Raw genomic sequence first — 23,729 nt, forward strand, 5'->3', positions numbered from 1 at the left:
GAGCCTTGCCTGTTAGTTGGGTGTCAATTCTAAAACCCAGATTCCTGGCTGAGTTCACCGGAATCGGAGGAGGGTTTAATTCTGCTGGCCACCATAGCTCGGATTGAGGAGGAAGAGGTTGATTAAAAAACAGTATCTCAGTCTTATCAGTGTTCAACTTCAGGCAGTTGTCTGTCATCCAAGATGAAATATTCAGAAGGCACTGCCTGAAGTTGGTAAAAGCATTCTCACTCTGTTCTTTAAAGGAAAAGATGAGTTGAGTGTCGTCTGCGTAGGAGACAACACGGACACCCAGATCTTCCACAATAGATGCTAGTGGGGCCAGGTACACATTAAACAGGGAAGGACTCAGGGCGGATCCCTGCGGGACCCCTTGTAGCAGTGTCCTAGAGCTGGAAACATGTGGGGGGAGGAAGACTTGTTGAGATCTGTCTTCCAAAAACGACTGGAACCAGCGTAACACGGTCCCTGTGACTCCTAATGCGTGGAGCCTATTAAGCAGAATCTTGTGAGAGACCGTGTCGAAAGCTGCCGACAAGTCAAGCAGCACGAGCATGGCACAGTTTCCTGTGTCCATCGTCTCCCGAATAGATTCTACCACCTCCAAGAGAGCTGTCTCGGTGCTGTAACCCGCCCTAAAACCTGATTGTGAGTCGTGTAGGCAGCTATTGGATTCAAGAAATTCCGACAACTGTCTTTGTACCTCCTTTTCTAGAATCTTAGCAGGGGCGGGAAGCAGAGAGATTGGTCTGAAATTTTTCAGTTCTGTTGGGTCAGCGTCTTCTTTTTTAAGGATGGGACGGACAAAGGCTTTCTTCCATTCAGTAGGGAAGATTCCGGTGACCAGTGAGGTATTCCAAACATTATTCAGAGTGTTGTTGACTACGGGGGCTAGGAGTTTGAGTATTCTCGCCGGGCAGGGATCGGAAGGGCATCCAGACTTGACTTTCATTAAATCTCTCAAGGAAGCATCCTTCTCATATCGACGGAAATCTGACCATTTGACTAAATGGCATATCGGAGGCATCACCTGCTCACCCGTAGTCGGGAATGTGGAGTAGATGTCTGCAATCTTATCATGGAAGAAAGAGGCTAGTTCATCACACAGCGGAAGAGACGCCGGGATCGTGCTTTTTAGGGACTGAGGTTTCAAAAAACTCTCCATTATCTTAAAGATCTCCCTTGAGGAGTTTTCTGCTACCATGATTTGTTTAGCCAAAAAGTCTCTCATGGTTTTGAGTTTGAGGGTATGAAATTTCCTCATTGCCTCCTTATATGTCTCTTTTGCTGAGGTATCATAATTTTTCCTCCAGATACGTTCCAGCTTTTTACAATGACTTTTTTCCAATTGTAGTTCAGTGTTGAACCAAGGCGCTGATGGCCTACTCCTAGGTACCTTACAGGCTTTGATCGGGGCTATCTTATCTAGGGCAGAGGTTATCCAAGCATTGAAGAGGGAGGAATCTCTAGAGGGGTTACCGGAGGGGGTAGGAGTGGTATTGTCTAATTCACTTCTCATTGTATCAGGGGTAACTTTCCTCCAGTTTCTTCTGTTTTGTATAGTAGGTCCACAGTGCTTAGCCGGGCACATCAGTCCCAGCTTGAAAGTGACTAGCATGTGGTCAGACCAGATTACTGGCAGCGGCTTATCCACAGTGATGGACCTGTCATTGGTAAAAATGAGATCTAATGTATGTCCAGCTGTATGAGTGGGAGCTTGGACTCTTTGCACAAAATTTAGACTTTTTAGCGCATCGCCTACTAAAGAGGCCAGAGGGCAGTTAGCCAGGTCCATATGTACGTTAAAATCTCCTAGCACCATATAGTTGGAGTAGCGTAACGATAGGTTGGCAATACAGTCGAATAGTAGTGGCCAATAGGAAATCGGAGTGCTAGGGGGTCTATATATCAAGAGTCCTGCCACCAAAAGATTTTTGGTAGGTTTAATTTGGAAGGACATGGCCTCAATAGGACTGAGCCCTGCTACTTTCTTGTAGGAGATTTCCCACTCCTCTTTCAGAATTATTGCTAGACCACCCCCAAGTCTGTTATCAGCTCTGTTGGCTATAACCATTCTATAGCCCACGGGAACAGTCAGGCAGATATCGGGATTTAACCCTTCTCGCAGCCAGGTTTCAGTCAAAAATAGAAGATCTAAGCCTGAGGTTCTTTTTCTGAGTCGCTTTACAAACACCCCTCCATCCAGTCGCCTTATCCGTGGCCTCCAACTGACCAGAACTGCTTGTCCCCATTCCTGCTCCCAAATTTCCTTTCCAACCTTTCCATACAATCATCTATTTTTTTCCCTAATTGTGTTGCCAAGGTTGAAACTACCGGACACATTTCTGGACCTTATCCTCAGTGCTCCTCTCTGAGGCACCATTACCTTCCAATCTGACAGAATATATCTCACCAGTCTAAAATTTGTCGAGGAATCCAAAATCTTCCCTTCTACTTAAAGTTTAGCACTCTACCAAAATATCTCTGGACTTCAAATACCAAAGTTCTTCTGCTTCTCTCAACACCCAGCTGAATCTGACAAAAAAAGCCCCTAAACTAGCCCTAAATATAACTGCCTGGCCGCCTCTCCTTATGAAATGCCAGACTGCTGTGATCCAAAATGGCAACCCGAGTCCTGTGACGCTCCTATGGCACCTGCCTATAATTAAATTCGGTCCAGCCTGCAAGCGCACTCTACTCCATCAGGCACCCCGCAGGTAAGCGCTGCTCCATTTCTTATATTGTCCCTCTCATAAATTCTGGGTTAATCAAAGCGCAACTACAAAGCTGTTCAAACACTCTAATCCTGCGCGTCCAACTGGCATTCATCCAAGCACGCTTGCACTTGGCAGTGTCATGCACTGTGCCCCCCGCGATCCAGGTTGCGGTCGTCCCTATGGAAGGCACCGCCATGCGCCTTGATCAAGCAAAGCTCGGCCCATTCAAAAGACACAATGCCTAACCACTTCTTCTGCCCTGACAGTAGTAAACTTTCTCCTGAACACCTCTGATCAAAAAACTTTGGCAGTAACTTTAGACACTCCCAAAACCGTTGTATGTTCCCGTTTTAACCTTACTCAATCACTTTTTGTTTTAAAACACACCGTCTATGCCTCAATAAAAATCCCTGTTCATGTCTCCTAAAGTGAACCCATCGCACACTGAACACACACTTCTTCAACTGTTTTGTTCAGACTCTAATTACATCCTATTCATACATACTCATGACAATTACTGTAGAGATGAAATCGCATGTACTTATCATAGTGGTGATCAGCAACAAAGAAGGAAGATGGCTGCCTAACTTGGGATTATATATGACGTAGAATATTAAAAGATGTGTATTCTAAGTTCTATGTGTTTGTTCAAGTTGCTACTGTGAGTTGGCAATAAAGAATATATACGTAATATCAGCCTCCGTGCCTTGCAATAAAACTGCATAGATGAGAATCACAGTTGCCGCTCTTGAGTGGCGGGTTAAGCCTCTGGCATAGAACCTGATGTATCCGAAATTGGTTCGATGATCAGCTTAATAAGAACACATTTGGAAATATTATCCTTTAGTATTTTTTTATTTTAATGTTTATTTATTATGTCTTGCACAAACACTCTGCATGAACATACCAATTCTCGACAGTAATTTGCATAGTAACCAATTTAAAAAACAACATTTGAAATCAACTATATGAGCTTCACAATCTGCTTGGGTGTCTCATGGTTTGTAGTATGTGCTACTGTAGATCACATGCTCTGCACACTTGCTATTTAATGTTGGGCACAGACGTTAATCAAGTCACAAATAGGTTAAGGTATTTTTGGGAAGATGTGCTGCATAGTTTGTGACCCACAGAATCTGACCACTTACTGCCCTTATCTGCTAGAACATTACTGTTACTAATTGTGGAACCTCCTGAGGCTTGAGCCGGGAGTAGCGCGAATTGCGTTTTTTAAACTGTAATTGCTTCGTGTGTGTTTTTTAACTGCTGCACTTACCGCCCTGCGCACCAAAACCTTGCTACGAACCCCCCGCTGACAGCTGATCAAAACGCTGCCACCGGCGAGTGTCTGTTCGTCCCCCTGCCGCCGTTGACCAGGACACAGGCCACGCCCACCGGGATAGGCCACGCCCCCTTCCTCTACTCCTGCCTCCAGGAAGCGCAGCGGACGAGCGCAGCGGGCGCGACGAATGCGCGACGAATGCGCGCCGAAGGCGCGCATAAGGCAAGCTCGTCTGCGCTCGTCCGCGCTGAGTCCGGGCCAGGGGCCACGTCCCCTACATCCCAGGCTAAACAGATCTTAGCCTACAGCGCAGACGCTCTACATGGCATGAGGTCCTTGGGACCGGACTGTGAAAGGCATTGCCTTGATGCAACGTCTCTTCCAGCCATTTGCCCAAAATGTAACGTCCCCCTTAACCTGTGGCAGACCAAAACCCTGAAGCATGAATACTGTATGTTCCTATTAAACTGCAGATCCCTGCCAAAACATAAGGTGGAAATCTCCTTCCTACTGGAAGAGCGTATGCCGGACGCAGTGTTTCTCACCGAAACATGGTTGCCGTTGTAACATCCCTCCCCTCTGGCTTTCAAATCATTCGACAAGACCGTCCGGAGGGTAGAGGGGGCGGGCTAGCAATTATATTTAAAGAACAATATCATTGCAGACTCATCCCGGAAACTATCCCAGATTGTGAGAGCCTAGCCTTCTCGCTGGAGTTTTCTCCCAACCACTGTTTTTCGGGCACATTGATATATCGCCCACCTGGCCCCCCTAAACAATTTCATAATCTCCTACCAGCAATTGTGGCGCCACGCACTAGCGCGGCTGCCAACTATACTGTGTTAGGCGATTTCAATTTTCACTTTGATTCACCGCTGGATCCTACGGCTACTATACTAGCCGATGACCTGGCCGCGCTACAACTTATCCAACGAGTAAAAACATCGACTCATGTGAAAGGACACCTTTTAGATCCAGTGTTCAGTAACTGTGTGGATTTTGTGGTTGGGCCTCCGCTTCCCCTCCCATTGACTGACCACTCTCTGGTGCCCTTTACTTGGTTTACCCAGAAACCCATTCCGGTAACACCGATGATAAGACATGCCAGATCCTTGGCGCGGATACCAGTAGACGAATGGAAAAATAAACTTATGAAAGAACTTCCCCCTAATAATGAGGATCCATGTCTGGCGAACCAGGCCTATGAGAACTGGATCCTGCACTCTCTCGATACCATCCTCCCCCTTAAGAAATTAACGGTAAAACGTCCCCATAAAACAGCACCTTGGTACTCGGAGGCCCTCAGGGACAAAAAGCGCCAATGCCGGAAAATTGAAAGGAAATGGCGTCTAGACTACTTCATGGAGGAAAAAACTCTATATCGAGAAGAAATAAAAGCCTACAAAAAGGAAGTAAAAGCTGCTCAAGCGGCATACTTTTCTGACAAGATCCTAGCTGCAAAATCTAAACCTAGGGAAATCTTCCAAACTCTGCAAAAACTTACAAAACCACCTCCCCCCAGTGCATATGAGGAAAAATCTGTCTCCCAATGCAATGACCTGGCGGAATTTTTCTCAGCCAAAGTAAATAAAATATACGCCTCCTTCCCCTGCACTACCACTCCTCTGATAGCTCAGGATAAAACAGGGGGACAGACGCTGTTCTAAGCTCTCCACCCACGCTTGACCACTTTCCTTGCATGGATCTCGAAGTTGTAGAGTCCATGGCTCGGAAAGTAAAATCTGGATCCCGAACTGACCCGGCACCCCCAGAAGCCATGTTGCTAGCATCTCAGGTTGTCCTACCTATCATCAAAAATCTCCTGAACGCTTCCATCGCTTCTGGCATCGTCCCTCCTGCCTGGAAACGGGCGATAGTCCGAGCGCTGATAAAGAAGCCAAACCTGGACCCATTGGACTTTGGCAATTATCGTCCTATTTCCCTGCTCCCCTGGGTGAGTAAAATCGTGGAGAAGTATGTCAATCTCCAGCTGGTTAGCTTTCTTGAAGATAACCAGCTGTTAGATACCACTCAGACAGGGTTCAGGCCTAAGCACGGAACAGAGTCCGCCCTCCTAATGGTCATCGAGGAGTCCAGGAAAATTCTTGACCAGGGAGGATCAGTGGCAGTGATCCTCCTTGATCTCAGCGCGGCGTTCGACACGGTCAGTCATAACACTCTACTGAACCGTCTTTCGAATGTCGGCATTGTGGACAAGGCCTGGCTCTGGTTAAAATCTTTTCTGAGTAACAGGTCGTTCCAAGTGTTTGACGGACAGACAGTGTCTTCCAGCATGCCCCTGAAGTGTGGAGTCCCCCAGGGCTCCTCTTTAAGCCCCGCGCTTTTTAATATCTACATGAGGCCACTGGCTGAGGTAGTTCGTCCGTATGGAGTCAAGATCATATCCTATGCGGACGACACCCAGTTGGTGGTCTCATTAGCGCAGGAGGCTCAACAGCCACTTTCAGGTGGACTAACAAAATGCTTGGAGGAGGTGAAGGCCTGGATGACTCTGTCATCGTTAAAGCTCAATGGTGACAAAACAGAGCTTATGCTCCTGGGCCCGGCTGATCCCACCTTCTTCAACTCACTATGGCCCACCTGTCTAGCCCCCCCCCCCCCCCCCCCCGGCTCCGAAGGATAACATCAAAAGCCTAGGGGTATGGCTGGACAGGAGTCTTTCACTTAACACCCAGGCCACAAAGCTCTCAGCCATCTGCTTTGGATTGCTCAGGACACTGAAGAAAGTTCTTCCTTTGCTCCCAATGGAGGCAAAGCAGATGGCCGTACAGGGCCTGATACAGTCACGATTAGACTCCAACAACGCCCTCTATTTGGGTGCACCAGAGTACACACTAAAGAGACTACAGCTGGTACAAAACTGCGCTGCCCGCACTCTGCTACAGATCCCACGCAGACTGCCAGTTAGAGCGGCACTGACCAGCCTGCATTGGCTCCCAGTGCGTAAGAGAGTCACCTTTAAGGCAATGTGTATTGCTCACCAGGCCTTCTGGGACTCAGGACCCCTAATTACTCGTAGTCTAGTAAGCCAGTATCGTCCAGGCAGAGACCTGCGATCTAGCCAGGCTTTTATGGCAACAGTCCCTAGAATCAAAAGGACAAGATCGGGTGGAAGGATGTTTGCCTTCAACGCCGCCAAGATCTGGAACTCCCTCCCTTCTCATTTGAGATCCAATCCTGACCTCGCCTCTTTCCGCAAACAACTAAAAACACACCTGTTCAATTCTCCTCAATAAACTCAGTTCTCCTTCCCTACCTGTCTGCAACCTCACCCACCCTACCAACTGGTTCCTCTAGCGCTTGGACGCCTCAGGGCAGCAATTCGCGCTGTTATAAATTCACTTTCATTCATTAGAGACAGGAGCAGTAGTGTGACTCTTCTTTGTAGCTAATGCTTTACGGGGTAAAGAGTGGGTTTTAAATACATTTTAATTACTTTATTAATAGTTGTTAATAGTTTTTAATTTGAAAATAAGTTGTAATTGTGTTTTATTATTTTATAGTTTAATTTAGGTGAGTGTTGTGGATATTATAGTGTTAAAGTGTGTGTAGTCAATTAAAGTTTATTACCTTTTTTTAATTAATTTAAAAAAAATTATTATTAATTATGTTAATTATGGAAGTAAATTAATTTAAAATGTTGAAGTGTTTTGTTGTTGGTGTGGTATTATAGGGTAGGAAACAAAATTAATACATTTATGTATTAATGCATTTTTTTCTTTGTAAATATTTTCTAATTTAAAATTATTTTTGCAATGTATTTATTATTTTTATAATAATATTTGTAGGTTTTTGTTATATGTAATTAAAGTGTTTATTTTTTTATTTTGATTTTTTTTGGTCCTCATTCGCCTCCAACCACATTGAACATAACGTCTGTCCGTACCTTTACTCAACGATCTGGGGAGACGTATGCTTTATGATGGAATCTCTCGGTGCCTTCAGCAAGTAAAAGTACATTGTCAGACCTGAATGTTACTTTCCCTCGAAGAGGGGAGAGGTTTCACTCCAGCTAGGTCCGCAAGAGCCTGATGGACACCTTCGATGGCACGGGGAAGCCCAACATGGTCCAAAGACTAACCAGGAGGCATAATTATAGGACCCGCCCTTCATAAGAGTATAAGTAAAGCGAGAGTACATAGATGGATCGCACACTTTCATTCTTGGCCTTTTTCCATTGAAGCAGCAAGTCCCAATATGCGATTGTTTTCCTACTGCAAGCTCTGGACAGGTCCAACTTGGATGACTCGTATAGTGATGTCAACCATTCTGAATGAGTGGGAGGGGCAGGATCTATCCAATTCTTACATATTTGCCTCCTGGCCAACAACATAGCATAAAATAAGAGAGATCTGGCTAGACCGGCGATTTGACTATTAATACCAAAAATTATCAGGGTTAAGTCAATTTGGATTGGGGCACTCAAGATGTTTTCCAGCTTATTCCGTACTTCTTCCCAGAAGAAGGCGATGGCGGGGCAGTCTTTGAACCTATGTATGTCTGAGGCTTCAACCAGACCACACTTCTTACAAATTACTTGGAACCCATTCAAAAATGTAGATAACCTGAGAGGAGATAAATAGGCCCTGTGCCCGGTGAACAAGTGGTTTCTCTTCAGCCAGGCAGGTTTTACTATACTAAAGAGAGTTTTAAATGAGTTCTGCCATAGAAGTTCACACTGTGAACTTGGAATATGTTCACTCTACATTTCATTTGCAAGTTTGAATTCGCCATCTACAGCCTCCTCTATAGCCCAGTACCAGTGGGAAACCTCTTTCTTGCCCGCTGTCCTCTCGACTAACTGTTGCTCAATACTAATGCCCCCACCTATGGATTTTTTCTGTCTGATCTGGGATTGTACCCAACTCTGCAACTGGATGTACTTGAATTTTGAAAGACCCACACCCACTCTCTCTCTTAGTTCTTCCCATGAGATAAGGGTTTCCTCACTAACCAGGTCTCCCCATACTTTTAACCCTGCTTCTTTGAGTGGTACAGCCAATCTGTCCTGGAGGCATTCCGACGAGCCCGGTGAATTCCAGACTGGCGCTTGATTTGAAAAATAGTTAAGACTCACCAAATATTTTAGTCTAGCCCATATTCTGGCAAATGCCTGGAGGACCTTAAGTTTGACCTTCCTAAAGAATTTTTGAACCCCAAATTTAAACATAAAGCCCTCTTCCTGTAAACCAGCCCCTCTTAACTTGGCCAGAAACATGCCTCCTCCCCCAGTACTTACAGGCATTTTTAATAGCATCCGGGAATGTGAAAGTTGAAACGCCCAGGCATAATACAGTAGGTCAGGTAGCGCAAGACCCCCCTTCTCTCTCCTACGCCTTAGTTTTTTCCAAGCTATTCTGGTAGTTCTATATACCCAGATAAAGGAATTTATTTCCTGCTGGAATTTATCGATGGTTCATTTTTTCAAAATGTAGGGGGATTGTATTAAAGAGAAAGGTGATATTGGGTAATATCGCCATTTTGACCAGATTCCCCCTCCCCAAGATGGTTAAAGGGAGGTGGGTCCATTATTTCATCTGATTTTGGCACTCCCTTGAGACTCACGCTAAGTTGACTTCTGCAATTTTAGCTATATCTTGGGCAAATCTGACCCCCAAGTATCGCATGCTAGGACTAACCTGGTGTTGAGTTCCCGTAACATTCCAGGTCATAATCTCGGTCTTTCCGGCATTCACCTTGTAGCCCGAGACCTGCCCAAATTCCTCTGCCAATCTGATGACTGCCGGAAAGGTTGTGTCCAAATCTGCCGAAAGTATCAGGATATCATCCGCATACACGGCCACCCTCTCTCCCATTCACCATGTCTAAAAGGCACGATGCTAGAATCTTCTCTGAGCTTTTGAGCGAAAGGCTCTATATACACATCAAAAAGTAGAGGGGAGAGAGGATAGCCCTGTCAGGTGCCCCTAGTTATCCTAAGTGCTTTGGTCGGGTTTCCATTGACCAGTAACCTGGCCGACGTCATTTGATATAGCAACTGGATGGTACGATGAAACTTATCGCCCAAATTGAATCTTTCCATGACTTCCGACAGGTATACCCAATTCACCCTGTCGAAAGCCTTGGTGGCGTCCAGAGTTAGGGCTGCAAGCGGGAGTGAATAGGTGGAAGCAATATCTATTGCACCGACCAAATCATATGTGAGGTCTGCTAGCTGTCTTCCTTTCACAAACCCTTTTTGATCCGAGTGGAGGATGTCGTTTGCCACCAGCCCCATCCTAGCTGCTAAAATCGAAGCGAAGATTTTATAGTCGACATTCAAAAGCGATATGGGTCGATATGACCCACAGCTGGCTGGATTTTTGCAGGGTTTCAGAATCAGGACTACTGTGGCGTCATTCCAAGATCCGGGCGGGCTTATTCCCTCTAGTAGTATCTTATTAAATAATTGGGTCAATTCCGAGATTATAACCTCCCCCAAGGATCTATATAATTCGGCTGGTAGCCCGTCGGGCCCGCAACTTTACCCTTTTTACAGACCGCCATAGCCTTTTTCACTTACTCTTGTGTGATGGCTAAGTAATTGATATTATAATATGTTTTCTTTTTATATATTTAATATATTTGATTTTTCAGTTTTTAAATATTGTTTATTTTTATGATTTTTGGGAAATGTTTAATATATATATATATATTTTATACCTGAGTGTGAATAGTAATTTTTGTCTCTCCGCTATCCAACACTTTCCCTAATGTTGCACTCACTGGAGTGGGAAGAGTAATTCTTATCTCTCCACTATGCAGCACTTTCCCTATTGTTGCATTCACTGAAGTAGGAATAATAATGTTTACCCTTCGCTATCTAACATTTTCCCTACTGTTGCATTCACTGGAGTTGGAATAGTAATTTTTACCCTTCCGCTATTCAACACTTTCCCTACTGTTGCACTCACTGGAGAGGGTATAGTAATTGTTACCCCTCCCCAGTCAAACACTTCCCCTACTGTTGCACTCACTGCAGTGGGAATAGTTAATTTTACCACTCCGCTATTCAACACTTTCCCTACTGTTGCACTCACTGGAGTTGGAATAGTAATTTTTACCCCTCCGCTATCCAACACTTTCCCTACTGCTGCAGTCATTGGAGTGGGAATAGTAATGTTAACCCCTTTGCTATGCAACACTCTCGCTACTGTTGCACTCATTGACGTGGGAATAAAAATAATGTACTGCTCTGCTATCAGACACTTACCCTACTGTTGCATTCAGTGGAATGGTAATATTAATTTTTACCCCTCCGCTTTCCAACACTTTCTCTACTGTTGCACTCTTTGGAGTGGGAATAGAACTGTTTGCCCCTCCACTATTCAGCACTTTCCCTACTGTTGCTCTCACAGGAGTGTGAATAGTAAATTTTACCCCTCTGCTATCCAACACTTTCCCTACTGTTTTACTCACTGGAGCTAGAATAGTAATTTTTACCCCTCCGCTATCTAACACTTTCCCTACTGTTGAACTCACTAGAGTGGGAATAGTAATGTTTACTCTTTCGTTATCCAACACTTATCCTACTGTTGCACTCAGTGGAGTAGGAATTGTAATTTTTACCCCTCCACTATCCAACACTTTCCCTACTGTTGCACTTTTTGGATTGAGAATAGTAATTTTTGCCCCTCCGCTAGCTAACACTTTCCCTACTGTTGCACTCACTGGAGAGGGAATAGTTATTTTTACCCCTTTGCTATCCAACACTTTCTGTACTGTTGCACTGATAGTATTGTGAAATTTAGGTTTAAATATTTTTTAATAGTTCAATGTTTTAATTTATTATAGATTTTAGTTTTTTTATATTTTAAATAATTTATATATCTATTTATTTTTAATACTTTAAACTTTTGACCTTAAAACAATTAATAAACGATTATTTTTTAATTTAAGTAAATATATATGTATAAATTAATATGCTTGTGTGTTTATTTTTTTATTAAGTGTGTTTGTTATATTTTATTAACATTTATATTACTTTTATTTTGTAAAAATTATATTTATTATTTCATATATTTCATATATATTATTGTATATTTATATAAAAGTCGATATTTTCTACATCTATATTTTTTACATCGATATTTTTCAGTCAATATTTTTGAACTTACCAGTTTAAGTATAGGAGTCGATATTTTTGTTGGCTATATTTTTAATCAATATTTTTAACAACAATATTTTTTACATCGATGTTTCAGTGAACAGCAGTGACTGCTGACTGAAATAGAGGTTACGTGAAGGTGTTGCAGAATTAGGTGGTGTACATGGGGTAGTCGGTGTAAGACAAGGTAATGATGGCGAGTCTTATAGCATATAACACTGAAAAGATTTGGAGAATAAGCCCTTGAATAATCTTGAGTCTGTCATTGTGGACAGACAATTTTTGATATTGAGTAGCTCGATGGCAGGCAGATGGCCTCCATACCTGTCCTCCATACCTGTCCTCCACATCATATACCTCAAAGGATAGGGACGCCGTTCGTAAAGACACCTCTAGATCTTTCTTAGGGATGACCAAGGCATTACTATTTACTGTGTACCCTGATCTTAAATCTGGCCTTGAATGCTTAAGGGGACATATTGACTCAGAATTCATGCTCGTCAGGAAGGAGGTAATTCATCACAAGGCACTTTCTCTATGTTTTTCAGCCACAGCATTGACGTTTGACGAAAGGATGGCATCTTTTCATAAAAGTAAAATGCTTTCAGTAAGAAAGTGACACAAAAAGACTTAGAGCCTCATTATGATGTACGACGGAAAGCCATCTGTCAGTTCGTCTGAGTTTTTCTGCCTGACATCAGAGGCTTCTATCTGACCACCGTATTACAATACTGGCGGTCGGAGGGAAACACATGACAACTATGCGGCCTACAGAAAAGGAAAACTCAATCAGAGATCCAGTGAAAAACATCCAACAGATTTGAGACGCCGGTAAGCGAGTACTCGGTGAGCGACACACACACTTGTCGAGATTGCCCGTCTACAGGTGACGGAGACAAAGAAAGACCTTTTCCGACAGTTTCCTTGGTGCAGGGTCAAGTATGCACACTCCGACACCCACAAAGCATGTAATATGTGCTTATCCTCAGAGCACAAAGAACACAAGTGCGAAGCCTGCACATTGTTTTAAAACAAAAAGACACTGTAGGCCAAAATGGATCGTCTTGTGGCACATATGGCAGAGGAGCTGGCAGCCGAGGCAGAGTTCTTGCATGAATTTGAGGAAAACATTGAGGCCGGTGCAACAACAGGAGGTGGGGTCATCATAGCCAGCCCCCATTATATCACCTCTGCTTCGTACTCCCGTGATGAACAAACTCCAGTACAGGTCAAGGGGCCCACATCCCTGTCTCTAATTCCTGTGCTGGGACCAAGCACCAAGACAACGTCAAGTACTGTGAGTACTGTTGACCCACCATGTGCTAAGAAGATCTTGCACACATGTCCACCACCACACAACGGTGCACCACAGCCCGCAGGCGCGGGCTGACACCGCAAGCATCCCTCAAAGCCGAGAAAGGACAAGAACATTCTTGATCGGGCGACAAGGCTACATCATGGGAACGACTTCAGCACTACATCAGCACTGAAACACAAGTCAGCACTGACAGACACATCAGCACCGAAAGCTGGCAAACAAATGTTAACCCCACATAAAACATCAAATTTGAAGAAATGCTTAGGATCGAGCATCTTGGAAACCAAGCAGTCCTCCGCTCCAAGGAAAGAAAAACACCATGGCCACACTTCGGCACAGAAGAAAAGCCATACATCTGGGGTTACAGAGACACACACAGTTTCTGAGGACACTCCACTGGCTCCAATGAAACAAAAGATGCCATCTTGTATGCTGACTGAGGAACAGAGCATAGTTTTTGAAGGACTGCAACACTTCATGCAGCAAAAGCTTAAAGAGACTGGCAAAAGACAGGCACAATTAAAGAAGTAAAGGTGTTATTGCTAAAAGCTGTTATAGAACCTATCACAAGGAAACATCTCAACAGAGGCGTATACTCCCTTTATTTCCTCATACCAAAGAAGGGTGGATCCCTACGGCCCATTCTGGACCTACGTCTCCTCAATTGACATATACTGTCAGAACACTTCCATATGGTGGCTTTGCAGGATGTGATACTGCTATTACAAAAGGGCAACTTCATGACTGCATTAGATCTGAAACATGCATATTTCCACATCCCAATACACATGGCACATCGCAAGTACCTCCGGTTTGTGGTAAGTGGACGTCATTATCAATTCAAAGTGCTACCATTCTGGGTGACAACAGCCACAAAATGCCTAGTAGCAAAATTATGAGGAGCAAACGTACTTATCTTTCCCTATCAGGATGATTGGCTGATCAAGAGTCCGACCAAAGCCACATGTCTAAAAGATACCTAAAGCACAATCAACCTGTTAAACAATTTGGGCTTTATAGTCAATGCAACAAACTCCCATCTCCCACCACTCCATATACAACTCTATCTCGATACACAATTCAGTTTCGGGGACAGCATACCCCAGTCCACTCCACAAAGGGTTCTCAATATCCAGAGCCAAACTGGATCTTTTTCAGCCACATTGTCACCTACCAGTCAAAACAGTGACGTGCCTTATAGGGATGATGGCTTCATGCATAGCAATAGTGCCTTATGCAAGACTACACATGAGACCCACAAAGAGTGTTTAGCATCACAGTAGTCACAAGTGGGGGGGCAAAATGGATAATCTAGTGTTTGTTTTAGCCAAGGTCCATCAATCCCTACAATAGTGGAACACAAACGTACTGAAAGGAAAAGCCTTCAAGGACCCAATCCTGTAAGCGACAATCACAACTGATTCATCACTCATGAGTTGGGGTGCTCATATGAAGGTCGTTGTGGTTCAGGAACACTGACCCACACAACAACAGACAGACATTGCTCATCAACATGTTAGAATTCTTAGCCATTTACATGGCTCTCAGAGCATCCCTGCCAAACATAACCGGGAAAAATGTCCTACTACAAACTGACAATATGACAGCAATGCATTACATTCAAAACAGGGAGGAACCCATTCCATCCAACAATCACACCTAGCACAAAACATATGCAGTGGGCAAATAGTCACAAAGTCTACCTCGTAGCACGATACATACCAGGAAAGCACAACACTGCAGTGAACCTGCTAAGCAGGAAACAGCAACAAGTTCACAAGTGGGAAATGCACACTCAATTATTACAGAAATACTTCCAACAGTGAGGAAACCCCAACAACAGATCTGTTCACCACCGTCAAAAACATAAAATACCAAAGCTTTGCATCCAGACAACCACAATCCAAGGGGAGCGCACTGTGAATGAACCTGTCTGGAATATTTGCATATGCTTTTCTGCCTCTCCAACTCATTCCATAGGTGGTCAGGAAACTCTGACACACTTCTTTAACCTTGATGCTCCCACATGGGCTCGACAACCATGATACATGACACTATTAGAGCTATACCTAGTACCTCACAAGAAGCTACCCAACTACCCAAACCTTCTCACTCACAGCGGGGCCAGGGTGAGACATCCCAACACTCAACAGCTCAATCTTGCAATCTGGCTCCTGAAGTCAAAGAGTTTGGATACTTAAATCTATCTCCCATAATGCATGCCTATTATAAAAGAGGCCAGCAGACCATCCAAAAGGGCAAGCTATGCTACTAAATGAAAACGTTTTGATCACTGTTGTGATTTACAAAACATTAATCTATCCTCTCCAACAGAACAACAACTAGTTTATTACTTGTTACATTTGCAAAAAGCACATTCATCATATACCTCCATATGCCTACATTTAGCAGCCATTGCAGCATATCACCAAAACATGAAGCATCAATCCCTTTTCCGCATTCCTGTCATCAAAGCGTTCATGGAAGGATTAAAATGTGTCATTCCACCTCGCATACCACCTGCACCTATATAAAACTTAAACATTGTGTTAATAAGACTCATGGGGCCACTATTTTAGCCACTTCATAACTGTCAAATAAAAAAAATTTAACATGGAAAGTAGCTTTCCTTGTAACCTCCGTACGAAGGGTCAGAGAAAAATATGCACTCACTATTAAAGACCATATTTTCAAGTGTTCCCAGATAAAGTGCTTTTAGGCACAAACTCAAAGTTCCTACCAAAAGTTATATCACCTTTCCATTTAAATCACATTTTAGAGTTACCAGTCTTCTTTCCAAAACCAAAAACTGCAGCAGAACGTCCTTTACATAGACTTGATGTTAAACGTGCACTTCTTTACTATTTGGAACACACAAAACCATTCATAAAAACACAACAACTGTTTGTATCTCTCTCAAATGTATGTAAAGGTAATGCCATCTCAAAATCAGGAATAGCATGATGGATAATCAATTGCATACAAATTTGCTATGTCAAAGCAACACGAGCATTTACAACGATGCCAAGGGCTCATTCAACAAGGAATCAAGGAGCCACAATAGAATATATAGTAAATATCCCTCTCATTGACATCTGCAAAGCAGCAACATAGAAAAACCCACACGCTTTTACAAAACACTACTGTGTGGATGTATGAGCCAACATGCTCTAGTTGGACAAATAGTCCTTTCTAGGAAGCGCATCATCTAATGCCTAGGGCCACCAAGACAGGGGTACTACTTTACAGTCTTTACATAGCATGTGTAGCTGTAGCCAACACATGCTACGAATGGAATATGTTACTTACCACATAAGCATCTTCCGGAGCGTGTACTGCTGCAGATTCACATGCACCCTCCCGCCTCCCTAGCAGGTATTAGATGGCGACAAATATACACACACATACAGCATGTTATACCGCAAAGCTAACTCAGCAGACAATATCCTCGTTCCCTATATGGCATGGGGGAAAAACATGATGTAAAAAGGAGCTGCAGAACATGCGCAATACCTCAAGGGGGAGGAGAGATGATGTACAATGCCGATCATAAAACGTTCTCGTGCAAAAGCAACTTGCACTGTCTTGGCCCTATTCTAGATGGCAGGAGTGTGCATAGTGTGTGAATCGTACTACAGACTACAAATAGATGCTTACAGGTTAAGTAACACACTCCTTTCTTTACAATTTGTGAAGCAAGTGATAGTTTTGAAGAATAACTGCCTACTTTTCAAATAAAATAAAATTTAGGCAAAATGGACTACAAACAGGCTGCTAAATGTGTGCTTTTATTTTGAAAAGTTTGCTTTCTAAAGAAAAATATTTATTGGATGTATTTTATGAAGGTGCGACAGAATGGGGCATTACTGTTCACTACTTACACTTCTCCACAGAGATTACTAGGAGAACAAACTATTGCCCTTGTGATTTGTCCTTATTGTTTTTTAGGTTTGTATGACTAATCACATTTATGATAGTAGCCTGCAAAAGACTAAATAAATGTACACATTTCGATACGTTTGTTTTCCTAAAATGTTTACACAATAAGCATAAAGGAGTTAGGTACAAACTGTGTATTTCCAATTATTACAAATAGAATAGAGATAACATGCCTCTTCAAGGTAATTCAGGTCTCTTAATGCCCCTTCTCACAAAAAATAAAACTAATTAAACATTGGATGGCAGCCCCAGAGCAAAATACATTGGCATAGCATCTGCTCCTTTCTGTAACTTGCTACCTTTTTGTTCCTTCACATACTGGCCCAAATGGGAAAAAGTGCAGCATTCCTCCATATCCCTGGTCAAACCTGCAAACTACTATGAAAAGCTGCTCCGGACCACAGGATCTTTAAGGTTGCGACTGTCAGGTTGAGCAGATTCTCAGAACAATCTCTTACTCTTACATAGGCCTGGCTGCTTGATATACCTCCGTAAAAAATTGTTATCCGGAAATGTTAATTTTTTTATTTGTGTTTTGTATTATTAGGGAACTAATTTAGCTTGGGTAGACATTGCTTATCAAGTCTGATTTTTTCTGGACAACTTTTTAAAAAATGGCAGATGTGTTTCAGGAACTATGAGACCTATATACTTCATGTTAATGTGAAAACATAAGCTTAGGGGGTCAAGTAGGCTTATAGAGATAGAAAATAACTCCTCAGAGCAAACATGCCACCATTTTCCAATATGCTGGCTCTATAATGATGTGTTTTAGCCACCATATTGGTAATCTATTTTAATATTTTTTCTGTTTGTTTTTCTGTTGATTGAAATCCATAAACATGAGCGAAGCAGGTAGTAGCAGAGGATCTTTACCTCCTAACATTGTTGCTAATTACAAAATCTGAGGACTCCTTCAACACGAAAAATGTGTCATATGCCAAACTAATCCGAAAGAAAATCTAACATCCACTACAGCTGGACAGAAGAGAGTTTGAGATTCTTCAGAAATACTGCAAAGCCAAAGTTCACAAAAGTTTGAAACTGATGGGTGAAGAGGAACACATATTTTTTCATTATAACAACAAGTGCTGCAAGTTGTATACAATGAAAAAAAAGCCTGGAAAATAAATTTTCAAAAAATAGCAGAAACCACTGCATCACAACAAAAAATTGAGTTTTCTGAGAAAGCGACGACAACCAAATCCAATGCACATCCACTTAGAAGATTGATGGCTACCCCTCGTCCACCTCCAACAACTGATCACAAAAGCAGAGGACCTTCAATGTGTTATCTGTGGTTTAGTCGGAACATGGACCAAAGGGATTAATGAAAGAACAAAGTACAGAGTATGTGAGTCTCAAATGGCAAATATGTTTTTATCTGCAGCTGGTTTCTTCCAAGATTAAGTTTTTAGCTGAATAACTGATATAAACAGCGAAGTGAATGTATTTGCAGTGGATTTGTATGCCCACCGGAACTGCATGCATGCGTACATTCGAAAATAAGAATGTACGATGAGCTCCCAGCAGCAAATTAACAGCCAGCCTTCAGTTAAGTTTGCACTCTTTGAAAAAGCAAATTAAGTTTTAAAGCCACTCGAGTGCTGGCTACGGGTTCACACTCAGTTAGATCAGAGAAATAATGGTCAACATTGATAAAACTGTATTGATCCATAAGAATAAAATTAAGATTTCTCAGGTCAGAATGTACAATGTCAGAAATAGTTTGTGTCAGTCTAACAATAAAATGAGCTCCTTATGTGGTAGACTGGGATGTGATGATGGCTTGCACTGATTTTGCAATCAGTGCAAGCCATCATCACATTCCAGTCTACCACAAAGTTTCAAAGTGGCTGAGGACATGTATCTTCTTCGACCTGATGCTGCGGTCCACAAATCTGATTCAACTAAATTTACCATATTAATTATTCAGGGCAGATTGAAGGATGAAGAAAAGCCAATTCCTCCGTAGGCTGGAATTCATGCTCTGATCTCCCAGAATACCGTCCCACTGAAGAAGGCTGGGTTTTTACCAGTAATACCATCCCCAGTCACAAACTACGCAACAGTATACATAGCTCTAAATAATTTTCAAAATGTGCCTGTTCAGCTTGAAGACCAGCCTATACTGCCAATTTTCTGTGATGAATGTGTTTTCGTATTGTAGCTGACTTTTTTGTGAGCAATCAAGTAGGATTTGATGATCTTTATCCAATGACGGGCGTTTTCCACATGACAAAAGTTGCATTGCGGTGTGCAGTAAGTTATCTCAGTGGATGTCGTATAGACAATGCACTTATGGAGGCTCAAATCTTTGGCAGCAAAACTGCCAGTAAGTATTGAGCAGAACTCATTCTGTTCGTTCGTTACAAGGTATCCTCATCGTATCGGAGGTTATAGAAACATTGCATTGGAATGCTTTCTGGAACAAGAATGGCAAATTAGGTTTTGCATATCTTATCTAAGAAGTGAACAAGGCACAGGGTACACTTCATTCAAGAGACATAATGCAAAGCCAGGAAATGTTCAATACACTAAGTTCAAAATCAGAAAACCTGAAGACAAGTTCATAGAGTTTGTCAAAGATTGTGAAGAAAAACAGAACTTTGCAAGTACTGGGGAAATGTTTTACACATGATAGCTCTAGTTAAAAACTTGGCACATGCTGATCAGGAAGGTGATTGGAAGCTGCATACGGTGTTTCACAAATCTGATTGCATACACTACAATTAGATATGGCTCCTGGTATTTGCAAAGACTGAAGAAGCTAGAGGTGGAAAAACTACAACTCTACAGAAAATTCATTTAAATACATTTTGTGTGGAAACACAGAGAGGCAAGGTTCAATGCTGTAACTCCAAATATGAACCTAGAACAGACGATCCAGAGATCACAGTAAAGCTCCAACAGAATTGTTGGTCAGACATGTAAAAGTGACTATTCTACTCAATGGCAGCTAGTTTACCATGAAATCCTTTCTATTTGCAGTGTTTCCAGAAAGATGACAAATGCTAAATGAATGGACCATTATGTACTGTTCCTCACCACAAACTCGTGGGAAAGAGAGGGGAACGTTTTAACATGTTTCATGCAGCAGCAAGGAAATTACTTTGAAATGACTGAGCCTGTGCAACTACACAACTCTGTGACCAAACAATAACGATATAAAGTCACGTCTACTAGATGTCCTGGAACATGGATCGAAACTATAATTGAATTGAGCATAATTCAAGGATTGTCAGAGTTATGGATATGGTATGGAACAGGCGAGAAAAGATACTTAATCCCACTTAATATTCTGTACAAAAAATTTGACACAGAGAAAGCCAGTGATCTTATCAAGCAAAAGACACACACTTGATGGACGGAATGCAGAACAAATCAAAACATTCACCCCCAGTCAAGAGATCTGGGTTAAATCCATCATTCTTTTGCTCACCATGCCACCCCAGTTTAGACCTGGCCATATGCAAATCAGTCTTGACCCTGTGCCTAATGGGAACAGTCCAGCCCGAACTGCCAAGCCAGGTCCTCCCTGGACCGGAAACAAGCATCCTAGGACCGGTTTCGGGGTTTCACCCCTCTTTAGCCAGGATAGCATGATTCCAGTGGCACAGTGAGCCCAGGACCCACGTCTGGGCATATCTGGCGCACTTAGGGCGAGAAAGCAAAAGACACATAATTGATGGACGGAATGCAGAACATGTGATCTTATCAAGGCACATATTTTTACGGGTGATTGTACTATGAGCAAAATTGGAACAAAGCTTGGAGTTTAACTGCTGAATCTGCGACGTTTCTAAAAGGATTTTCTGAGACAGAAGAAGAATGTGACTTTAAAGATGTAGAAAAAATCTTGTATGTGTGTGGGAAGTGAGTTCTGACTGTCACACATTGGATGATCTTTGGTATAGTAAGTTCAAGAGATCAGTTCCGCTAAGTGACTTTGCACCAATGTCATATTCTGTGCGTAGACACATTAAAAAAGCGTTCTACTTGATCAGAAGATCTGTAAATATTTTGGATCATGCATATGTAGAGAAAGATCTGTGTGAATTTGGTTGGGAAGATATTGATAGGGTTCTAAAGCCTACAAACTTCTAAAGCCTCTACCCACAGTTCTTACAAATACATGTTCTTACAATACCTGTGCTGTAAAAAGACGTCCCTGTTGATATGCTCTCCCTAAATGTTCAACATTCTGCTAATGTACCATAAGCGATCGCTTAAACAAATAAATAAAGTGAATAATGAAACCATGTCTATAACGGGAGTGATAAACAAAATTTTATTTCATATACAGATCATAAACATTGTTTGGGGTCTACATAAAAGGATTAAAAAACATTATTATTTGTTCCATACTTATATATGTCTCTTCTTCCTCTAAAATAGCCATCATTTTGGAAAATGGTAGAAGAGCGGCTCTGAGGAGTTTTTTTCTGTCTCTATAATACTACTTGACCCCAAAAACCGATGTTTTGACACCAAAATGAAGTATATAGGCTTCATGGTTCCTGAAATATTGCATCATCACTGTAACATCTCCGCCATTTTTAAAAATGTCCTCCAGAAAAATTCAGCCTGGATCAGCAATTTCTGCCAAAGCTAAATTACTTCTCCAGTGATCCAAAAACAGAAATCCAAAATGAAAATCTCTGGACAAAAGTTTTTTAATAGAGGTATATCGGGGGGATTATGCAAGAACAGAAAACAAAGTTACGCAGCATATGTAACACAGCAGCTCCTCCTTTGTAAACTCGCATCCAAAAGTTGCATCCTCACTGAGACTTCCATTCACTCCCCTTTTAAGAGGACAGTAACTTCCATTGCCCCTTATAATTTGAGAAATAGAGAGAACCTGTTCTAGCTTAACAGTCCTTTGAAAGTATGGGGTGGAGGGAATTCGGCTGTGTTAAACTTGTTTAATCTACTATTCTTCCCAACATTTCCCATTTCAAATTCATTTGTTTTCTTCTAACAGTGCAGTTGTACTAAATATCCTGTAAATGTTGAACATTGTCTTCAGTCGAATCATGTTGAATTCTTTGCCATGACCTTTTCTATTTGACCATTGTAGGAAATGGCAGGACCACACAGGGAGTTACTGAAGTCTTTTAGAGGAGCCGCTTCGGAGGACAGTCTATTTGTCAATGACACAGGGAAGGAGCTGAACACACAGAGGGCAAACCTTCACAGCCCCAACGAGGAATGTGATCCTTCCTCCACGAGAGACTTGCAGTCAGAGTCAGTATCTGAGGACGGTAAGAAGACTTCTGTGTTGACTCTACATTGAAACCAAATGGAATTAGATCTAAAGCACAGCAAAAATAACAAGCGTACACCTTATATTTTTTAGGATATTCAAAGCTTGACCATAGACACTTTGATCTTTACTAGAACCTTATATTTTTAACAAAGGCCCAAATATAAAAGCCACTTCCATTGTCAGCACACCTGCAAACTAAAACGTGTCCTGAGAATGTCTTCTTGGAAAAGTTAATAAAATAGTACTATATGGGGTTCCAGATTATTTCTGTGCTTCCCAACAAATCATTTTAGGAAGTGGTAAATGACATTGGTTTAGTAAGACAGCCTCTTTCTCACTTTTAGGAAAGAAACTGTTACTTCACTGCTTTTCAAAGCCTTCAGATCATGGGATGTCAATTGATAGGTTACAGAATGCTACATTATTTTATTGAATTCTTTGAGAAATTAATTCTTTTGGAAAAGTGTGGGTGGTGCTAAGAGATCCAGCACTCAAACACGTCAGTAAAATCAAGTCTTCATAAGCAGGACTAAGAACATTACCATAATTGGAAAGCTTAATGTGTTGACAAATAATTTTGTAATCTAGTGGATACTTACTATAGGTTCCTGAACTTGTGTCTATTCTAAAGCCCCAGACTGTATCCACAAAACTCAAAAAGCAGTTCCCCTGCTCACCGGTAGGTGGTATGAGCAACTTCAGTAGTGATGAACGGAGCTGCACATAAGCAACACACATGTGTGCTGAGGCCAGTTCCTTTTCGTCTGCCCCTTCAGATGCAGATCTGGAGCTCTGCTATTCTTTGTCACTCCGTGACAAGACTTTTTTTCTTACAATTTTAAAAAAATTCTTCCAGTGTACCAGTGGTCACCCCCTAAGACTACAGGCTGAAGCCTTGTAGGGACAGTCCCTAACAGATGTCTGTGATACATACACCCCAAGAAATGCCTCTGATGCTTAGGTTCAGTGCATAATTCCAAGGCATACAATGACTGTGCCCAGATGAATCCAAAAGCCATGCAAGAATGCAAACATCTACAAAGCAAAGCACCACATGACTCGAGTAGCTCCCA

The 23,729-nt window shown here is 42.3% G+C and overlaps 1 protein-coding gene across 1 annotated transcript in view; it reads left to right on the top strand.

Moving 5' to 3' along the window:
• LOC146772832 (rho guanine nucleotide exchange factor 11-like) overlaps positions 1 to 23,729 on the top strand; it is a 322,904-nt gene that overhangs the window by 266,347 nt on the left and 32,828 nt on the right. The window contains exon 20 of the mRNA XM_085637035.1: positions 22,468 to 22,651. Within this exon, the coding sequence (XP_085493161.1) occupies positions 22,468 to 22,651 (184 nt within the window). The remainder of the gene's footprint in view (positions 1 to 22,467; positions 22,652 to 23,729) is intronic.

Source organism: Triturus cristatus, chromosome 12 (assembly GCF_964204655.1).
Source record: "Triturus cristatus chromosome 12, aTriCri1.1, whole genome shotgun sequence".
NCBI classification, from domain to species: Eukaryota; Metazoa; Chordata; class Amphibia; order Caudata; family Salamandridae; genus Triturus; species Triturus cristatus.